At 48.6% G+C, this 21,146-nt stretch overlaps 1 protein-coding gene across 2 annotated transcripts; it reads right to left on the bottom strand.

The window, feature by feature from the left end:
- Positions 1-4,956: 4,956 nt before the first annotated feature.
- Ttpal (alpha tocopherol transfer protein like) lies at positions 4,957-18,078 on the bottom strand. 2 transcript variants are annotated; one of them, XM_048349476.1, is made up of 5 exons: positions 17,974-18,078; positions 12,320-12,779; positions 10,900-11,093; positions 8,959-9,069; positions 4,957-8,472 (listed from the first exon to the last, which is right to left on the bottom strand). In XM_048349476.1, exons 2-5 carry the CDS (start codon positions 12,762-12,764, stop codon positions 8,194-8,196), a joined length of 1,029 nt encoding a protein of 342 aa, XP_048205433.1. In that variant the 5' UTR covers positions 12,765-12,779; positions 17,974-18,078; the 3' UTR covers positions 4,957-8,193. The 2 variants fall into 2 exon arrangements, with proteins under 2 accessions (XP_048205433.1, XP_048205432.1); XM_048349475.1 differs by lacking the exon at positions 17,974-18,078 and adding an exon at positions 16,010-16,300.
- Between the last annotated feature and the right edge of the window lie 3,068 nt (positions 18,079-21,146).

Below are 21,146 nucleotides of genomic sequence, written 5' to 3'. Positions count from 1 at the left end.
TGTGCATCACCGTGCCGCACTCCTTAACCTTCCTGAACATGTGAGCAGCAACCATGTTGTTTTTGGAGAGTCACAGGTTTATCTAGCATTTAGTCAGGATGCTCCTATTCTTTCAGAATTTACAGTCTGCCTAGTGAGCCAGGACTTAATTTTAAGTTCATCCAGAAACTGTCCTGAGTATTTTTTTTAACCAGGTAAGACTTTTGTAGATGAGAGACAATTAAGGCACTGTAAAAAAACATTCCCAGGCTGGGAGTGTGGCTTAAATGGAAGAGCACTTGCCTGGCAAGCACAAAACCCTGAATTCAGTTCCCAGGACCACTTTTAACAAAACGTTTCCAAAAGGCAGCCTACCAGGAGAGAATAAAATACTTGTTCTCAGCAAAGATTTAATGGGTGTCTGTTCTGACACCAGGCCTTGTCGGTTCTGGGTTGCAACTTGAAACCTGACAGACACACCTGCTTTTCCATCTTGAATTCTGAAAAGAGTGAAAATGCGTTGGGTGAATTAGTGCTATGATCTTGGGATTTTATTTAGTGCAACTTTGAAAGGTGAAGGACTTCGGGGAGAGTATGTCCCTGGGGATTTAGGAGTCAGCTGGCCAGTCATGGGGCAGGTGGGTGACACTGCAGATGGGCAAGCTCAGGGAAAGTGTTCTGGAAAGGGAGAAGGACAAGGACATTGAGATGTAGAGAGCTATGTGCGCCACCCCCATACCTAGGTTTGAGCCTGATTGATGTTGAGGACAGCAGAAAGCATATTCAGAGTATCCTGGACAATGATGCCATCTGTCACTTTGGCTAACATGTAGAAGAGATGATTATGGGCAATCCATATGGGATATACAAAGAAACCGGCAGCCAAGACTCATCCTGGTAGTTAGAATTAGCTCTGAGGGGGACGTAGATTTGATTCCTGAGCAGTCTGGTTTAATTATTTGGGCAGGTGATATCCATTTATGTAGGTGGGAAGCAGATTTCATCGCAAGGGTTGAGGAGGTACCTTAAGGATGGTTCATGGGTTTGATTGTCAGGCCTTTGGGGTTTACATCCTAGCTTTGACCTCTTCTAGATATCAAGCTGACCAGCTGATATATACTTGCTAATACATACTGAGTACTGTACTTCTCAGGGAAATGGCTGTCTTTGAGCCTCAGTATTGTTCATAAGATTGCTAGGCTGGGAATATGGCCTAGTGGCAAGAGTGTTTGCCTTGTATACATGAAGCCCTGGGTTTGATTCCTCAGCACCACATATATAGAAAATGACCAGAAGTGCACTGTGGCTCAAGTGGCAGATTGCTAGCCTTGAGCAAAAAAGAAGCCAGGGACAGTGCTCGGGCCCTAAGTTCAAGACCCAGGACTGGCAAAAATAAAAATAAGACTAAAGCTGGGTGCTGGTGGCCCATGCCTGTAATCCTAGCTACTCAGGAGGCTGAGCTCTGAGGATCACAGTTTGAAGTCAGCCTGGGCAGAGAAGTCCTTGTGAGACTGTTATCTCCAGTTAACCACTCAAAAACCTGAAGTGTGCTGTGGCTCAATAGAGGACTAGCCTTGACCACAAAGCAGCTCAAGGACAGTGTCTAGGCCCTGAGTTCAAGACCCACAATCGACAAAAAACAAAACTGCTGTACAGAATGCTCAACCCATTGTAAGCATCTGGACAACAGCTGTTACTCTCAGTAAGATTAAAAAAGAGTTTAAGAAAATGCTTTAAATCTCGTGGAAGCTGCACTGGAGGTGTTTATAGGTGACTAAGCAAACACGGGATGGTGTCAGTTGGGGTAGGGGTGAGGTTGGGAAGCAGGGCTTTCTTTACCCCAGCGGTTTATGTCAAGTTCCTATGTGAAATCAAGTTGCGAAGGCTGTTAAGCGTAGATGGGCGTGGCCCTGTAACCACCACAAAGCTAATTTCTTCACAGTTGGGGAGCCACATTAAGAGCTTTAAAGTTCCAGAACTTCAAAAATGTTTTGCTTTATCTAATTCAAAAATCAAAGCAAGGGGCTGGGGATATGGCCTAGTGGCAAGAGTGCTTGCCTCGTATACATGAGGCCCTGGGTTCGATTCCCCAGCACCACATTTACAGAAAAGGCCAGAAGTGGCGCTGTGGCTCAAGTGGCAGAGTGCTAGCCTTGAGCAAAAAAGAAGCCAGGGACAGTGCTCAGGCCCTGAGTCCAAGCCCCAGGACTGGCCAAAAAAAAAAAAAAAAAATCAAAGCAATACTGAACTGTTAAGATCATGTAACCAAGTCCAATAACATTTTTCCTTTTCTTTTTTTCTCATGACTTGGATATTAATTTGAAGTAGCAAATTTTCTTTAAAAATCAGGGGTGGTGTCCCTTTGGCTTTTTGTCATATCCTAAGAATAAACTCAGTCTTCTTACTAATAGAGAACTCAGTCACTCTTTAAGATTCGAGTGAATTATGCATGTGAGTGCTGAATTACACACAGAAATAATGCCAGTGTTTTGAGTAAGCCCAGGAGAATACTTCAAAAAGTAGTAGTAGTATTTTGAGTCATCTGATCTCACAGTGCCATCTCATTCTGGACAGGTCATCTGGTGTTTTATCAGAGCAACAAGCCTGTCTCCCCTAGGGCTGTAGATTGAGCGTCCTGGCTTTTGAGGTAAGAGGCTTGGTCTAGAAATTCATCAGATGCAACAGAAATGGCTGCCACTTTGCCCTAGTAGCAGCTGGGATAAAGCTGGTAGGCCCAATCTGGATTCCTTAACTTTCTAGGTTAAGTGTTTTGATCTGCTTAGAATAGGGTCTCATGGTTGTAGCCCAGGCTACCCTCCTACCTCTCTCTCTCCCAAGTGCTGGTATTACAGGCCTGTACCTCCGCACTTTAGGTTGATCTTGTAAGGCATTTGGTTGGAAAATTAAACTTCCAGTGGTCATGGATGTGAATTATCAATACAGCTTTTGATATTCTGAACCAAATTATAACTTGGGTCTGATTTTTGTTCATGGCAAATTCTTGCTTAACTATATTTTTCTTCTTGTACATTAAGCTAAAGTGCGTATTCAGGCAATGGGATTCTATGAGCTGGTAGCAGATGCTGGCCTTAGGCTTATTCGTGAGAGCTGCTCATCTCTTTGCTCCTGTTGCCTTAGTGGTGTCCTGGTGACTCAAGTCACTCAGTGACTGAGTCCTCAGGTGAAGAGCGGTAGATGACACATGCATAGGGCCCTTCATGTGCCAGCCACTGACTGGACATTATCTCCACCCCTGTAAATAGATGATTACCCTGCTCCCCACTTTACAGGTCAAATGGAAGCTTAATGTAGTTAACAACTTGCTCTAGGTCATGGTTAGGAAGAGATGGAACAGAGAGACAAACACCGCTTGACTTAGTTCTTTTCTCAATTAGATCTCACTATCTCGAGATCTGTATAGGAGACATGATGATGTATCTTGCAGAGTGCTTACATGTTTGGGAAGCCACTCAAAGCTAGTCATGGGGCTTGAACTCTGGGCCTGGGCACTGTCCCTGAGCTCTTCAGCTCAAGATTAGCACTCTACCGCTTGAGCCACAGCACCACTTCTGGTTTTCTAGTGGTTCCAGGAAAGATGAGTGTTTTGAAGTCATTCTCCATCTTGATGCTTGCCTAAAGCCAGTAGTGAGCCTACATCTGGTGTGAGGATTTCTCACCTACTGACCCCCACCCCAGACATACCACAGGGACCCGGCTGCTGCCTCCCCTGGAACAAGTGTGTACTCCTCTGCAGAGGAGAAGCCTAGCAGAAAAGGTGCTAACCAATCAAGCCGCAACCCCTTTGCTCCTCAAGGAGTTGACTTGCTTCTGGGATAAAATGTTACAATTTGGGTCTTACTTGAGCCTGATGCCAGTGGCTCACACCTGTAGTCCTACCTACTCAGGAGGCTGAGATCTAAGGATCTTGGTTCAAAGCTAGCCCCAGCAGGAAAGTCCTTGAGATTCTTTATCTCCAATTAACTACCAAAACACCAGAAGTGGAGCTGTGGCTTGAAGTGGTACAGCACTAGCCTTTAGCAAAAAGACCTCAGGGATAGCACTCAGGCCCTGAGTTCAAGCCTCAGGACCAGCACCAGAAAAAGAAAAAAGAAAAGTTAGGTGTTTTCAGAAAACAAGCCAATTTCTGACTCTTCCTCAAAGTTTTCTACCTTCTTCTTCAGTGTTCTGTAGGGTTGATGGTGGATGTAGCCCCTCTTATTTCCAGTCCTCTGCACTCAATGCAAGGCATGGTCAGACTGCCTGGCTTTGAATCTCCTGTCTACTGTTTGGCTGTGTGTCCTCAGGCCAGCTGCTTACTTTCCCCACAGGACAATTCACTTCATTAAGTACCCGAAGATGAAATGATACTATGTAATGTGGCTCTTAACCCATGTGCCTGGAACACTGGTGTGGTAGGTAGAGCTGTCCCAGGGAGGATTCAAGGAAGGCCTGAATTCAGTTCCTGAAGAGTATGGCTGAGTTTGGAGAATTGCATTTTTCCCCGCTGGTCCTTAAACACTCACTAGAGGAGACATCTTATGCTGAGCCTCACCTCCAATAGTGATTTAAACTGTTTGAGATAGGTTCTTATTCCCTATCCAGGTGTGCATCAGGATGTGACTGACCTGTATTACAGGCTTCCTGGTAGCTAGGATAATGGGCATGCACCTCAGCATTCAGCTCTTTGTTATAGTATTCGTAAAGTTTTTTTCTACCCAGGCTGGCCATGAACCTTGATCCCAACAATCTCAGCCTTTGAAATAGCTAGGATTCAAGGAGTGAGCTACCAGCACACAGCTAAGAACTGAAATGTGTATACTTGCTCTACTGTCGTGTGCACCTAGGTCTGCTCCTCTTTGCACACATTGTGTGGCCTAAATGCCTTCGGAGGCAACCAGCCCACCATTGCAGTGCCCCTTCCAAACCTCAAAATCTTTATCCAGAATGTCACTATCATAAAAGAACTGAACACATATGCAACAGTACACAGGGATTTTTATTCTCTAGGCCCCAGACATGCATCCTAAAATTACTATCTTCACCACCCTTAGAAAAATGCACTAGAAAAATAAACTTTTGATCAAAACAAACACGAAGTCTACTCCACATCCCTACACTCAAAGGCAAACTGAATTTCAGTTTGGAGCAAGGGATGTGACTGGGCAGGAAGCGAGCCCGGCGGCTCCTGCCTCCTCAGCTTGGTACCGAGGGCTAGACGGGGGTTTCAAGTATTTCGCCTGCAACAGGTTCCTGATATGCTGGAAGGGCCTGGCTACACAGCTCAGCAGCGGTCACTGCCTGGCAAAAGAAGCTGTGAGATTGAAAACCAACAAAACCCCCAGCAAGTTGAAAATACATCTGTGCGTACAAAGCTGACCTTCCCGCAAAGCGAGCTCCAGGACTGCAGGAACATTTGATGTTGGTTTGCCTGCATTTCAAGCAAATCCCTTCTGAGTCAGGAGAACAGAAAGGAATTGCCTTTAGATCTGCCAAGTTACTAGATTGCCCACACTGTTGGGACTCAGGAGGGCTGGCATGCTTCCTGAGCAGTGTGTTGTGTCCAGGCCTCTCAGGACCAAGGGACAGCCACAGTTCTAGCATTGGCCAATGCTTTTCATTCCCTAAGTGAAAGGAGGCTGGAAAGGAAATCCTGGAACATTAACTTGAAGATGAGGTATTGTCATAATGCCACCACAGCAGTACAGATGCAATAAACCCCAGCATTGATGGTGGACGGACCTTTATAGAAATTTCATAGTAAAGCCTTAAGAAATATCTCAGTTTGGGAGACATGCTTCTAATCAGTGGTCTGTAACCTTCAGTGCTTAAACTGAGGACAAGCTATGTGGAGACATCCAAAGTAGTTTCTGCAGAGAGCAGGCCATGAAGCCGGGGTTACACTTCTGCCATCTCTGACATTTCATCCACCTCTCCTCATGAAGGTAAAAAGCTGTCAGATCCCAGGAAGGGTTGTTTCCTTGGTCCTATAATAATGCAGGGATGTTAAGTGGCTTACTTAAGGCCAGATAAGCAAGATAAAGCTGGCACTTGGTTTTCCTAATACCCTATTCCTTCCTCTCCCCCATTCCACACACCTTGCTGTGTGAGACACCTCCAGCTCTGTGTTCACTGTTTCTCCATGGGGGGGGAGGGGTGCTCCCTGCACCCCTGCCAGCAAACACAGCACCCTGCCTGGCTTCACAGCTTGCTGCAACCCTGCCAAGGTGCCAGGACTACAGGGATCGCTCTTTGAAGCCAAAACAAAGCCTAGCCACTCTGGGAGGCAGAGGGGCCCAAGCTGTCCGCAAGGGCTGAATAAAAACAGCTCCAGCTGTAACCAGAAAGGTTTGTGACATGGGAAAGAGCCTTTATGGGCCTCTGAGATACTTCTCAACTGAACTTGACTTATCCTTGTAGGAAGTCTCATAGGCTAAAGATGATTAGCCAGGACAAGCTGCAGGACTCAAACCTGGGAACTTGGTGAGACTGAGTGATTATCCTTCTCTTTGCAGAGAGAGAGAGAGTTTCCTACTCTTTTCCCTCAAGTGATAAGTTTTTAATGGGTTCTCCTGTCCAGGTTGTCCAGTTCTGAACCCATCTTCCTGGCTTTTTTACTTTGCCTCAACAAGGCGCTTCCAGCAGGGCAGGGTCTACATTTGGCACTTCCAGCTCAGCCAGGATTGTAGAGGACCCAGGGTCAGTATGTATGATGGAAATAACTTTCCCTACAATTGGCATTAACAAGGTGAGTAAATGAATTCAACCAGCATCTTCCCCAGTCCATTTGAACAACAGAACAGACCTTTGGATTTTTGAGTACTTGCTCTCTGAGCTCTCTGCCCAGCCTGCTTAGTTGAATGAACGTACAGTAAAATCACACACAACAGGTAATACTTGTCACTAATTCTGTAACTGCATGGGATAAATCTGAAGAGGCCACCAGATGAACCCCTTCCTTACTTGATGCTTGGGTTAAGGCTAAAATCTTGACAGGAGAGATCTAAAGTGCTGACACAGAAAATCAACATTTGGGCTGACTGGTCCTCCCACCAGAGAAAGAAAAACACTCCAGTGGATCTGAGAGGGCGGGGGCCTGCCTCTGTGTATTTCTGGGAATGAAATTTAAGAAGCCCATGTATTGGAACCACTGGAACGGGGTTGACAATACAGTACTGTCTCAGGGAGGGAAGGAATTCATACAGGATTCATGTCACCTCATTTGGTCCTCACAAAAATGATCCTCATGTTCAGTTTAACCATCACTACCAAAACAGCAAGTTGCTCTCACTAAGTCCCAAGAATATACACATCAGTTTCTTTAAGAGCAAGACCAAATCGTGGCACTTCCTCATGGAAAGGCCTGTGTATATACCACATAATATTAGGACTCAGACACTTTATCTAGACAGTCATCTCTCTAGGCAGAAAACCTAGTGGTAGCTTAACACCAATAACAGAAACCTCAGCAGCAAAAGAGGCTCATGTCCACAGTCTCACCCAAGGCGCAGGTCTCGGACTGCTAGGTCAGAATTCTATAGGCCTAAAATTAGTCTATTATGTTGAACAAATCATACACTTCTAGGATCCTGTATGATTCCATTGAGAACCAGGGCTAAGGCTTTATGGATTTGGGGGTTGGAGGGTGGGAGTTCCTATTGCAAGATCCAAATAAAGGAATGCCAAGGGTGTTTTGAAGTCTCTGGCTTCCAAGTCTGGTCAGGAAGTGCTCCCACCACTCAGTGAAGGTGCTTTCCAGACCCAGCGATGGGAACTGGGGCCTGGATCTCAAGCCCGGAGCTTTCTATGAGCAATGGAGGTCTGCAGCTAAGGTTCACAGGAAAGACAGCAGCATCCCAATGCTTCACATGGTCAGCTTTGTGGATCTGGTCAACTGACTGCAGAAGAATAATGGCGACTGGCCAATATGGTGGGTTTTCTCCTAGGAAGACCAGTGACTTTGGTTCCCCGCTTTGTTTCTGAGATATATAACACCAGAGACAGCTACCAGATCAACAGTTGCAAACCGAGAGTCTGAGAATCACTGGGGACACTTTCCATGTCTTCCCTGGAGGACAGGACCAAAGGCATCACTGCTGTGATGGGTTCGCCTATGCTGCCATTGAAGTACAGAGAGCAAGACTGAGGCCCTGGCACTGTAAGTTCTGAGTGAAGAAAGGAGAGGAGCTGGGTGAGGCGACGCTCCCAGGAGAATGGCTAATAGCAGGAGTATAGCTGGGACTTGACCGCACGCATGGAGTCATCACACTGAGCCTCTGACGTCAGCCCCTCCTGCAGCAGCGTCTGGCCCAGGATGCTGTCGCAGGCAGGGATGGGCTGGCAGAATTCTTTCACAAAGTCATCCTCTGAGGCCAGCAGCACCGCGTTCCAGGTGGCAGTGTCCAGCTCCCCAGCGGTGCCCCCGTATTCCTTGGGGAGGATGTTTCTTGGGAGGTTTGTATGGAGAGAATTCAAGTCAGACCCATGGAGGAAGAACTAAAAGGAGATGGAATACAAAACACAGACACGTGCCTTTAGGTGACCAATCATACAGCAAATTCCTTCTGGGTGCGAGCTCGAATAAATATGTGGTGACAAAGAAAGGTTCCCCCGCTGGGCACTGGTGGCTAACGCCTGTAATCCTAGCTACTCAGGAGGCTGAGATTTCAGGATGGCAGTTCAAAGCCAGCCCAGGCAGGAAAGTCCGTGAGACTCTGATCTCCAATGAACCACCAGAAAACTGGACATGGAGCTGTGGTCTTGTGTGAGAAAGCTCAGGGACAGCACTCAGGCCCTGAGTTCAAGCCCCATGACCGACAGAAAAAAGAAAAGAAAAGAGAAAGGATTGTTCATTTGTATTTACTTATCCTATTTTCCAAATTAGTTCCAGGGCAAAAAAAAAATAAAAAAATTAAGTACTTGAAGTCTCAAATAAGTTGAGAAAAAACCCTAAGATATATTAAATCAAAAGGTCTTACTTACTCTGTTTGCTATTTTCTCTTTTAGGAATGGTTTAATGATGGCAAAAATGCCTTTAAATATTCGAGGTTCATTTACTATGTGGACTGCTTTGATCCGAATGGGGAAACCATCCTGTGGGAAGGAAGATGCAAACAGGATGTTAGAACAGCGGCAGTTTCTACAAACTCTGCTCCACAGCCAGCCTCTACGTTAACTCCACGCGAAGCCCCAACAATGATCTGCTCAGACTTCTCAAAGATGGCCCCATTGGGGCCCACAGGAAGAGCAGTCTTAGCAAAGTCTCTCTTGGGAGGCAAGACTGGGTAGACCGGGTCAGAGAGGGTTAGGCAAACAGGCAGAGAGCTGCCCGTCTAGTTGCAAAGAGTGTGAACTGACATGGATTGATCTGGAAGAGAGCGGAGCTGCCTGATCAGTGTCATAAAAAGATTGCCCGGCAGGTAAGGCAGCCTGAGACACTGAGGAGAATAGATCCTGTCAAAGCGTTTCCTTAACTGCAGTCCTGTTCTCAGCCTTTAATACTTAAGAGGTTTCTGGTGAATTTCATATGATGTTTCCTAAACTTGGTGAGCACTGGAACTTGTGTCTCCTGTAAATGATCTTCCGGTACCAGATAAACACATTCCACTGCACATGTATGGTATGCAGCTGGAGGTATCCCCAGAGTAGAGGTCAGAGGTAGAGCATTTTCTACTACATGTGAGGCTCTGAGTTCTATCCTCAGCACCAAAACAAAAGACCCAAAACATAAACCAGGGGTGGTGCACTCCTGCTATTGTGTGACTACATGACTGAGAAGGGTCAAAGCTCAATTTCAGGTCAGCTTAGACTAACTACACAGAACACTACATAGTGAGGCTATCTCAAAAAACAATAAAATCACAAAAAAGCTGAGTGCCAATGGCTCATGCCTATAATCCTCACTACTCAGAAGGCTGAGATCTGAGGATCGTAGTCCTGCATCAGCCCAGCAAAATGCCAGACTGGAGGCATGGCTCAAGTTGTAGAATACCAGCCACAAGTGCAAAAATAGAACCTCAAAGGCTGGGAATGTGGCTTGTCTAGCATGCACGAAGCCCTGGGTTCAATTTCTTAGTACCACATATTTAGAAAAAGCTGGAAGTGGTGCTGTAGCTTAAGTAGTAGAATGCTAGCCTTGAGCAAAAAAGAAGCTAGGGACAGTGCTCAGGCCCTGAGTTCAAGGGCCAGGACTGGCCAAAAAAAGAAAGTGGTTAATTGGATTAAAATCAGAAATGAAGTTGATAATAATAACCAAATAAACAGGTCCACGATCTATTTAAATAACAAATAAGCAAATGCACAGCAGACACTCGAACACATTTGTGGAACTCAATAAGAGGTAGTAGTGTCCACTGGTACCCCATAAGTCACAAGGGGCAGTGCAGAGAGACAATCAGAGTAAAAAGAAATCCAGACCCATTACCCCTGTGACGCTGTGGCCATGTTCCCTAGGTCTCAATTTCCCCATCAAAAAGAAAATATCTTGGCTTGCTTAACTCAGAAGGTGTGCTGTAATGACTGTAACAGCACCTGGTGGGCACTAACGCTATGGAAGGGACTTTACAAGTCCAGGCAACTCGAGTTCTGAAGTGCAGAAGATGAGGTGTGAGCCTCTGACCAAAACACAGTCCCACATCAGAGGCTCCAACACTCGGGATGGTGACACCATTTCTGGGTTTTGTTTTGGACCCTTGCCCTAAAGCTGATCTTGCTCAGACAGGAGGTGCCATCTCCAGAAAAACAAAACAAAACAAAACAAAAAACCGGGACCCTGCTGACAGGCATGACAAACAGGACTGAAGATTATTTCCCATTGCAGGGTGAGAAGTGGGGGTTTGTGGACTCCCATGACACCTGCAGCGAAAGAACCCAGAGAAAGCCAAAACAACCACAGAACAGGCACACGGCAAAGGGGAGACATACCTGGAGGATGCCAATCACCTTTTTGGCAATAAAAGGGCCAAAATGAGATGCTTTTGATAAGCTCACTCCTTTGTAGTCCGCAAGAATGACAATTCCGTTCACCTGGGTTTCTTCAGACTGAATGAGTTTTTCTAATGTCAAGTATATGGCCCGGATGTTTTCGGTAAATGGGTAGTTGCTTGGTATCCACCTGTCTAAGGTCATAAGCAATGGACATTGTGTTACAGATATGAATACAAACAATCTATCAGATAAAAGATGTGTCTTCCTAAAATGGCTGTTTCAAAATGGGACAAAGATATTCATGATCTTGAGCCAGGCACTGATAATCCTGTACTGTTACTGATAACACCAGTAATCCTAGCTACTCTGGAGGCTGGGATCTAAGGATCATGGTTCAAAGCTGGCCCAGGTAAGAACATCCCTGAGACTCTTACCTCTAATTAACTACCACAAAAAACTGGAAGTGGAGCTGTGGCTCAAGTGGTAGCGTGCTCACCTTGAACAACAAAAAGCTCAGAGATAGCATCTAGGCTCTGAGTTCAAGTCCCGAGACTGGCACAAAATTAAAAAAAAACAACAACAAAAAACCCATTAAGTGATCCTACACAGCAATGGATGCTGCTTAGCTCCAAACCCAGCAGCACATTTGGAAATGGAAATGCGACTGCTGAAGTGAGACAGGCCTGGTGCTTTGCCCTTGTGGCTGAGGCGTGGGCAGGCTGCTTCCTGCCTCTGGCCTCCATCTCCTAGGTGGAAGAGGATGTGGATTGGATGCCTGCTCTGACGGGTGCCTATGCGCTCTGCCGGCTCCATTCCTGGCTGGCTTGGGAAGAACACTCAGTCCTCCTTTCCCTTTTGTCCTGGGCTCTCTTCTGATGGAAGAGGAGAGGTTGTGAGAGGAGTGGGGAACACTCACGCGTCAGAGTGTGGTCTTGTGAAGAGTGGGGTCGCACTTCTAAATGCTCTTTTTGGAAAGGCCTTGGAAGCCAGGCCTACATCCTGAGCCAGAGCCCGGTCCTCAGCCCACCACCTTCTCTCCCTGGAAAGCTAGAATTTGTACCCAGGGCACTTAACTGGGGGGCCAGGTGGATCTGAGAGCTGAGAGCCAGACTTAGCTTTCTTTGGAAGTCTATAGGAAAAAGACAAGTGTGAAGATGATTTGCAAAAGGCAGCAGAAATGTGAGGTCCAGAGGAGGCAGAGATAGGAAGGGCCGGCTTGGCTCCTGTAGCCCTCTGTTCCTGGATCTAGGGCCTAGAAAGAGCTGCCGCACCTCCGTCTCTCGGGGCAGAGGCGCTCCTGGCTCCTCAGACCGGGTTCTGCTCATCTGCTGGCAAAACGATGGGGGGGAAAAGGGCCAGGAGAAAGGGCAGGGCCCAGGACTGCTGGGACAGTCCCGGAGGCAGCCCAGGGCAGTACCTGGGCGGATGCAGAGGACGTGGCAGCCCCTGGGGTCCGTGTGGGGCAGCACGGTGAGGAACCCCGAGCCGAGGACGTCTTTGAGGGCCGAGGGCCTCAGGTTACTGAAGACCTCAGGCCAGCTTCGCCTGCAGCTGTGGTAGTTGACCAGCAGCTGCAGAGCGCGGTCGTAGTCAAACTTGCGGGCCCGGAGGAAGCGCAGCAGAAAGGCGTCATCCAGGGACGTGCTCAGGTTGGGGTACTCCTTGCGCACCATGTCGCGAAGGGCCTGGACATCTCGGAGTCTCCACTCGGGCTTCTCCTGCAGCTCCTCCCGGGCCTTGATGACCAGCTCTTCTGTCAGCGAGCACACGTAGCCGGGAGGCTCGGCCGGAGGCGGCAGCTCATTCTCGGAGAGCGACGCCGCAGAGGGGCTGGTTCTTAGAGAGTCACTTTCTTCTGACATTAGCCACCAGGGTCCCTGCCGACACAGAGGCCCCCCACCAAGCCAGGTTAAGATGCAGTGGTCTGTGAAGCCCAAGATGTAGGGGACCAGGATGTTTCTCAGACCTCAAAGGGGAATGAACTAGGTTCTAAATAGATTCTCCAGGTACAGACTGACACAGAATCTTCTGGAAGGCATCCAGGTTGCTCTGGTTCAATATCCACCCTCTTCATCAAACATGATAGCTTCCTGTGTGTCCTTATAAGCGGTCAACAACCTGGCTCGTTATATCACTTAATTCATACAACCGTGAGAGTCTAATTGACAAAAATTAAAAATACAGCTCTCACAGCATAAATGGACATAGCCTCTGTGGAAGGCAGCGTGTCAATATCTATCTATTAAAATCTACAACCGAGGCTGGGAATATGGCCTAGTGGTAAAGTGCTCACCTTGTATACATGGAGCCCTGGGTTCGATTCCTCAGCACCACAATACACAGAAAATGCCAGAAGTGGTGCTGTGGCCCAACTGGTAGAGTGCTAGCCTTGAGCAAAAAGAAGCCAGGAACAGTGCTCAGGCCCTGAGTTCAAGCCCCAGGACTGGCAAAAACAAAACAAAACAAAACAAAATCTACAACCACCCACGAGCCAGTACTAGTGGCTCACACCTGTAATGCAAGCTATTCAGGAGGCTGAGATCTGAGGATTGCAGTTTGAAGCCAGCTCAGGCAGGAAAATCTGTGAGACACTTATTTCCAATAAACTATTCAGAAAAAAAAACAAAATGGTGCAATAGCTCAAATGGTAGAGCATTAGCACAAACAGGCGGAGAGCACCAGTGCCCTGAGTTCATTCCCCTAGGAATGGCAAAAATAAACAAAACCACCCATGGTAGTCTTGGCACTCCGTGTCCACTGCAAGGATTGGTTATAATGAAAAATGGTTAGAAATACCTGTACAACAGGAGACTGTCTGATACCACGGGGATGGGATACTATTCAACCATGAGAAGGAATTAGAGATAGGGGAATGACAGGTTGCAGTATAGTGCTCAGAAAATAATCCCCTTGGGGCTGGGGATATAGCCTAGTGGCAAGAGTGCCTGCCTCGGATACACGAGGCCCTAGGTTCGATTCCCCAGCACCACATATACAGAAAACGGCCAGAAGCGGCGCTGTGGCTCAAGTGGCAGAGTGCTAGCCTTGAGCAAAAAGAAGCCAGGGACAGTGCTCAGGCCCTGAGTCCAAGGCCCAGGACTGGCCAAAAAAAAAAAAAAAGAAAATAATCCCCTTTATGCGGAAGGAGATATAAGAAATGGCTGACAATGGTTACCACAGGAAACAGACTGGGCAACTGCACAATGATGATGAAGAGCTTTTTCTTTTAGTGTACTGTTTGAATATTTATCCGTATTGTTTTAACCATGTACCCATACAACTAAATTGTGTAGATGCAGTGGTCAGAACTGCTTCTGGAAAAATCTACTCGATGAGTGAACACCACCACCGCCCCCCCCCCCCACCAAACCCCCAGCTACTGTCTGTCCCATGTACCATCCAGTTGATGCTCCAGATTGTGCTGTCGATGACAGAGGGGTTGAACTGACCCTTCCCAGCCGACACGACCTTACTCCTGTGGCCTAAGCTTCCTACCAGACCTGCTTCACTGACTGAAAGCTCTTCCTGATGTTTCCAGCTCACTTCTATTTATTTGTTGGTTGGCTAGTTGGTCATGGGACGTGAACTTGGGGCCTGGACGTTGTCCCTGTGCTGTTTCCGCTCACGGATAGCACTCTACAACTTTGAGTCACCGTGCCTCTTTCAGTTTTCTGGTAATTGGAGATAAGCGTCAGGCCATTCCTGCCACCCTCCAGCTAGGCTTACAGGCAGGACCACCCAGTTCCTGAGGCCCAGCCCTAGTCCAGGAGCCATTGCTGGTCCTCCACCGTGAGCTCCACGCTGAGGGCAGGGATGCCCTTGTGGCATCTGGCTAGACTTCCTCCACCCTACGGCACTCAGTGGCCAAGCAGGCAGCTGCTTCCACATCTTGGGTCTGTCTCCTCCATCTCTGGCACTGCAACCTCTTGCCCCGCCCAGCTTCCTACCTCCCAAGCTGTGTTCTCATTCCTTTCTCACCTGACCCGCAGCCCACCATGATGTACTCTAAGTCCCAAAGGGATGCCGCTTCATTCATTCACTGATTTTCTTTTTTTCTTTTTGCTGTGGTAATTGGGATTGGACCCAGGGCCTCGTTCATGCTAGGCAAGCACTGTGCTACTTACAAGATGTCCCCAGCCCTTTTGCAGTTTGTTTTTGAGATAAGGTCTCCCTAACTTTGTTAAGGCTGGTCTTCAGCTCAAGTCCCTCCTGCCTCCATCTCCAAAGCAGCTGGGATTACAAGCATGAACCACCATGCCCAGTCCCATTAGGCAAATACTGAGCACATATGAAGTACCAGGCCCCTTTCCAGGTGCTGGGTATAGGGGAAGGAAAAAAGAACTCTGCCTTCACTAAGCTCAGGTTCCAGTGAAGATAGAGGCAGCCTAGAAATGTAATAAACTAAACAGTAACAGGCTCTATTGGAGGGGTGGGTTTTAGTGGGAAGGGGTTGGACTAACAAGGATGAAAGAGGTTCTAGCTGGAGTTGACTGCATGTATGAAAATAGAACAGTGAACCCTGCTGAAATTATTTTAGGAATAACTTCATAATGACTATCAAATTATAGAAATTATTTTAGGGGTAGAGCAATAGAGGGGCCTGATTGCAATCCATTATAAATGGGTGGGGAAGTGTCACAATGAAATCTACCACAGTAAAACTAATGTATGCTAATATAAAAAAAGAAAAAGAGGGGCTGGGGATATAGCCTAGTGGCAAGAGTGCCTGCCTCGGATACACGAGGCCCTAGGTTCGATTCCCCAGCACCACATATACAGAAAACGGCCAGAAGCGGCGCTGTGGCTCAAGTGGCAGAGTGCTAGCCTTGAGCGGGAAGAAGCCAGGGACAGTGCTCAGGCCCTGAGTCCAAGGCCCAGGACTGGCCAAAAAAAAAAAAAAAAAAAAGAAAAAGAAAAAGAAACCTGGCCTACTATAAGAGGCATATGCTGTGAAGGTTGTGTGTACAGGAGGTAGGGGTTTTGATCGTAACAGGGAAGTCAGGAAAGCTCACCTAGGTACCTTGAGCAAAGAGGAGGGAAGTGATGGAGCAAGCCTTGCCCATCAGGAAGGAACATGCCTGGCTTTTTTAGAGGTGAGTGTGGTTACAGTGAGATATGAACACCAGGCAGGTGACTTCTGAGGCTTCCTGAGGACCCAGTGACTGGGCCACAGCTCTATGGGTGAGTAAGAACTTTGACTTCTACCCTAAATGAAAGAACGCAGAGTTTTGAGTACAGTGACAATTGAATTTAAATTTCCCTGGGATCACACTGCTGCCTGGTGAGGGTGAGGACAGCTGGGTGGCGGCGACTTTCCGGGCAGCGCCTGGAATCCTAGTTGTTCAGGAGGCTGAGATCTGAGGATCATGGCTCAAGGCCAGCCTGGGCAAGAAAGTCTGAGGCTCTTATCTCCAATTAATTACTAAAAAACTGGAAGTGGAGGTATGGCTCAAGTAATAGCTCAGGGACAGTGCCCAGGCCCTGAGTTCATGCCCCAGAACTGGCACCAAAAAAATGGGGAGAGGGACAGAACAGACCATATAGTGAGACTGAAATAATCTAGGTGAGAGAGAACCATGAGACTGAAATAATCTAGGTGAGAGAACCATGAGAGTGAAATAATGTAGGTGAGAAAGAACTGTGGCTTGAAGCAGCTGGCATTCCAGTGACAGGCCTCCCACAGGTCTTTGTCATAGCATTCTTCCACCTGTCATTGCGCATAAGCAATGTCTAAGAGATACATATCCATGCCTGTCTTGTTCATTAACACAGCACTTAATGTTGTATTAGACACACAGCCTGTACTCCATAATCATTTATTGGATGAGCTGAATGCGCCTGACAAAGGGATGCTGCGGGATGAACCCAACAGCAATCCTGGTTTCCCAGGACCCACCCGAGGCTGTTTCCACAACTCATCAACAGGTACCTGAAATTCCAACCCAGGGCTCTGTTTACTTGAGAGGGACGGACCTCCCCACCGCCCTCTGCCAGTCCAAACAAATGACCCATCAATCTCATGCAACACCTCAGACACTCCTGATGCCTTCTGCCTGGAATTTCCTCCCCATTGGTTGCCAACCAGACAACGAATCACCACCAAGGCCCAAATGTAAAGGCCACCTCTTCCGTGAAGCCTCCCCAACTTCCCCAGAGAGGGTCCCCTCCCGTGTTCTACAGCACAGGGCTCCTACTGCTCTGTCTTCCAGTGTCACCGGTGTGGACACGAAATGCCTGAATCAGTTTCCCCATCCATTCCTGCATCCCTTAATTACCGGTCACCCTCCACAGGTCAGGCACCGGCACTGATGGGTGCTAGGGACGCAGCAACAAACCACACACACACACACACACACACACACACACACGCCTTAGGAAGCTCCCATCATAGAAGGATGAAGAGAGATGATACATACTTGGGTGGGTTTTTATGTTTCCCATTAAACATCCGTTTTCACATTTATTGTTGTTGTTTGTTGTTATTTCTATCACTCGGCAGTGCTGGGGTGGAAGTGAGGGCCTGTGTGCATGCCAGCCTGCCCTCTACCACCCAGCTACACCCCCAGCCCCTTGTTTCATTGCCACAAGATTTAGTTGAACACATCATTAGCACCTAAGGGGACATTGTACCCCGGAACGGAGGGAGGCTGCCTGCCCTGGTCACCCGCCCTCCTACCCCCCATGCCGGGTGCCCGGCCGTGTGCGAGGGTCCCCGGCTGGGGGCTCGGCCGTGGCCGGCGGCGTGGAGAGCGGACACACGGACGGGGGTGGGGGGCGCAACGCGCATCCGTGTGGGTGAAGTCGCCGATCTTCCCCACCCGGAGCCCGGCATCTTATGGAGCATCACTCCTCCCGCCCCAATCCCTGAACCCCAACAATCAGAGGCCGAAAGCAGAGTCCCCGGGGCCTCCGCACCCAGCCGGGCCCCTTACTTCCGGCCATCGCCCCCTCCCCAGCTGTCCCCATTTCCTGGGGTCTCCCGCTCCTTTGACCCTCACTTCCGGTGTGTCCTCCCTCTCGAGGTCCCCCTGGTCGGCCCCCCGGGCGCACCCCGGCCTCGCGGGCACTCACCGGCCCGGCTGCGGGACGGAGCGCGGGTCAATCGGCGGCGGCAGCCTCGTCCAGCAGCACGCACAAGAACCGACCCGCACTCCCGCCCGGCCGGCCCGGCCCCCCGCACCGGAAGTGACGTGAGCACGTGGGCGGGCGGGGCGTCCCCGGGAGTGCGCGTGCGCAACGTCTCCCGGAGTTGCCGGCGTTCTTGCTCCCTCTGGCGGCGGCTGCGTGATGCTGCAGGATCCAGACTGGGATCCAAGAGGCCCCGGCTTCTCCATGCAGGTACACAGCTGGGGAAACTGAGGCCCAGAGACGGAAAGAAAGAGGCCGTTTCCTGAGGACCACTAACGTGTACCTGGGATTTCATATCCATCTTTTTACCAAATTCTCATGGTGTTCAATCCTGTTTCATGAAAGGAAAAGTATCAATCCGTGCAGTAGACAAAGTCCCAACCCTGACCTCAGAGTTAGCATTCCAGAATTCTCCCTGCCACAGCTGCCCTCAGGACTGGCTGCTACAAGGAGAAGATTCTCATCCAAAGTACCCTGGGTCCGCCATTAGCTGAGTGGCCTCAAACAAGTCTCCATCCCTCTTGGGTCTGAGTTCCTTTGTTCCTTTGTGCACAACACGATTCTTGCTCCAGATCTTCATGGAGTAGTTACTTGCCTCTTATTTGAAGGTGGAAGAAGTTCCTCCAGATAATGGTAGTTCAAAAAAAAAAAGATTTATTATCTCCTTACCTGGTCCATTTTCACACTTGTCAACATCAGGATATTTTTGTGCTGCTTCAACACGTTTTCTAGGCATGGTGGTACAGGAGACCCCAGGTCGGAGGATTGTAGTCTGAGGCCAGCCCTGGGCAAAATATACAAGGTCCTATCTGGAAAAAGATTAATAAAGCAAAGAGGGTGAAGTGTGTGGCTCTAGTTACAGCACTTACCTAGCAAGTGCAAAGCCCTGAGTTTAAACCCCAGTACTACCAAAAGAAAAAAAGTGAATTAAAGAAATATTGCAAGTTTTCAGTTACTTTAGGGAAGGACTGAAATTGGATGGGGTACTGGGAAGGATCTTGGAAAGGCTAGAAAAGTCTTATTGCTTGGCTGGGTTAATGGTTACCAGGGTAGTTATTTTTTTTGGTTTGGTTTTGTTTTTGTTGCCAGTGTTGGGGCTTGAACTCAGGGCCTGAGCACTGTCCCTGGCTTCTTTTTGCTCAAAGCTAGCACTCTGCCACTTGTGCCACAGCACCACTTCTGGCTCTTTATCTATATGTGGTGCTGAGGAATCGAACTCAGGGCTTTATGTATATGAGGCGAACACTTTACAACTAGGCCATATTCCCAGGCCCCAGGGTAGTTATTATTTATTTATTTATTTTTTTTTTTTGCCAGTCCTGGGCCTTGGACTCAGGGCCTGAGCACTGTCCCTGGCTTCTTCCTGCTCAAGGCTAGCACTCTGTCACCTGAGCCACAGCGCCCCCTCTGGCCGTTTTCCATATATGTGGTGCTGGGGAATCGAACCGAGAGCTTCATGTATAGGAGGCAAGCACTCTTGCCACTAGGCCATATTCCCAGCCCCCAGGGTAGTTATTTTGAAACAAACTTTAAACCACAAATTTAATTCCTGTGGTTTTTTGTGTGTGATCGTCTTGTTTTATAATATAAAGCTTTCCATACACCAAAAAAAAAAAAAAAAACCCAAACCAAATTGCCTACATCACTGCTTCTGTATATGCATGGACATGTGTACATATGCCTGGGTAAGAATGCATGACTCCTGGGCTGGGGATATAGCTTAGTGGCAAGAGTGCCTGCCTCGGATACACGAGGCCCTAGGTTTGATTCCCCAGTACCACATATACAGAAAACGGCCAGAAGCGGCGCTGTGGCTCAAGTGGCAGAGTGCTAGCCTTGAGCGGGAAGAAGCCAGGGACAGTGCTCAGGCCCTGAGTCCAAGGCCCAGGACTGGCAAAAAAAAAAAAAAAGAATGCGTGACTCCTAGCATACACACTAAACGTGTGTAGGAACCCACTAAATATGAGTTTCCTGTAAATCCTGTCAAGACCCTGTGTGATTTCTACACGATTGTCCACATTCCAAACTAGTGTGACCTATCAGAAATCCATCATGCTTATTAAGGATTACAATGTGCCAGACACCATTGCCAGTGCACCTAGTCACGATGGGACATGAGTGTTCCATGTTACAGGAAATGGGACAAAATGAAGGCTTCCAAAGCTTCCTTGTGATAGAGTAGCCTGGTTTTGAACCCAGGCAGCCTGGCTCTCCTGTACATGTCTACATACACCCTGGGGTGTGCTCCCTGCTGTTTCTGATCATGTTTGTTTTTCGTCATGCTTCAGATTGAACCCAGGACCTAGTGGAGGCTGCTCTGTGTTTTTATCTGGTGCCTCGTGCCCATTTGCAATAACATCTCCTCCTGGATGGGTGCCTGTTCACGTGAGTGGCACGCCTTGACAGGACAGTCCTGCAAGGGGCCGGTCGTTAGTAGTCCACGCGTGATGAGCGGAAAACCTGGGCCTCACAGAGGTGAAGGCACATAGCCAAAAGGAGGAGGGTGGGCGGGGTTTGCACTGGGGCTGGACAGGGTGCACACCTGGTTCTTCAGATTCAAAAGAACAAGACGTCCTATGCTCTTCAACAGGGCTCACCTGCTGCTGCTCACCCAGACTGACGTGGGGGGGGGGTGCCCAACCAGTGGTCTGGAGAAGTGGGGAGGTGAGGAAAGCCAGGTGCTTGACAGGTGTCAGGGGCACCTGACCTCAGTCATAGGGTCATGTGGAGCTTGTGACCCACGAGGCTGGGGGGGGGGGGCTAAAGATGTCAGAGCCACGCCCCAGCGCACAGCTGGCCAGCTGTCTGCCCAGGAGTAAACATCTGCTCTGAGGTTGTGTGTGCAGATTTCCCAGAAGAGGCCAGAGCCCAGGGGTGGTTTTTGTGGGCATGCATTGATTTCCCTGAGTCGGCATGGTTGCTTGGAGGGACAGGACGTCCTCTCTGTTCCCAGGGGCCCTGGGGCCCTGCCAGACTGAATGTTTTCCAAACCAGGGCCTGGACTGAGGCGAAGAGGACAGGGAGGGTGGAGACCCCACCCTCCTTGCTCAATTCATAACCCACCTGCCCTTGTATGAACACCTCCCAGCCTGGACCACGCACCCCGTAGAGACTGA

This window comes from Perognathus longimembris, chromosome 6 (assembly GCF_023159225.1).
Source record: "Perognathus longimembris pacificus isolate PPM17 chromosome 6, ASM2315922v1, whole genome shotgun sequence".
NCBI classification, from domain to species: Eukaryota; Metazoa; Chordata; class Mammalia; order Rodentia; family Heteromyidae; genus Perognathus; species Perognathus longimembris.
This window is presented reverse-complemented; position numbering and strand designations above follow the sequence as displayed.

Bases quoted from the DNA above. Each gene is read 5' to 3' on its own strand.
- Ttpal (XM_048349476.1), bottom strand. From the start codon at position 12,764: ATGTCAGAAGAAAGTGACTCTCTAAGAACCAGCCCCTCTGCGGCGTCG. The intron at 11,094-12,319 runs GTACTGCCCTGG...TTATGACCTTAG, and splicing joins CGTCCTCTGCATCCGCCCAG to ACAGGTGGATACCAAGCAAC. The intron at 8,473-8,958 runs GTAAGTAAGACC...ATCTCCTTTTAG, and splicing joins AAGAGAAAATAGCAAACAGA to TTCTTCCTCCATGGGTCTGA.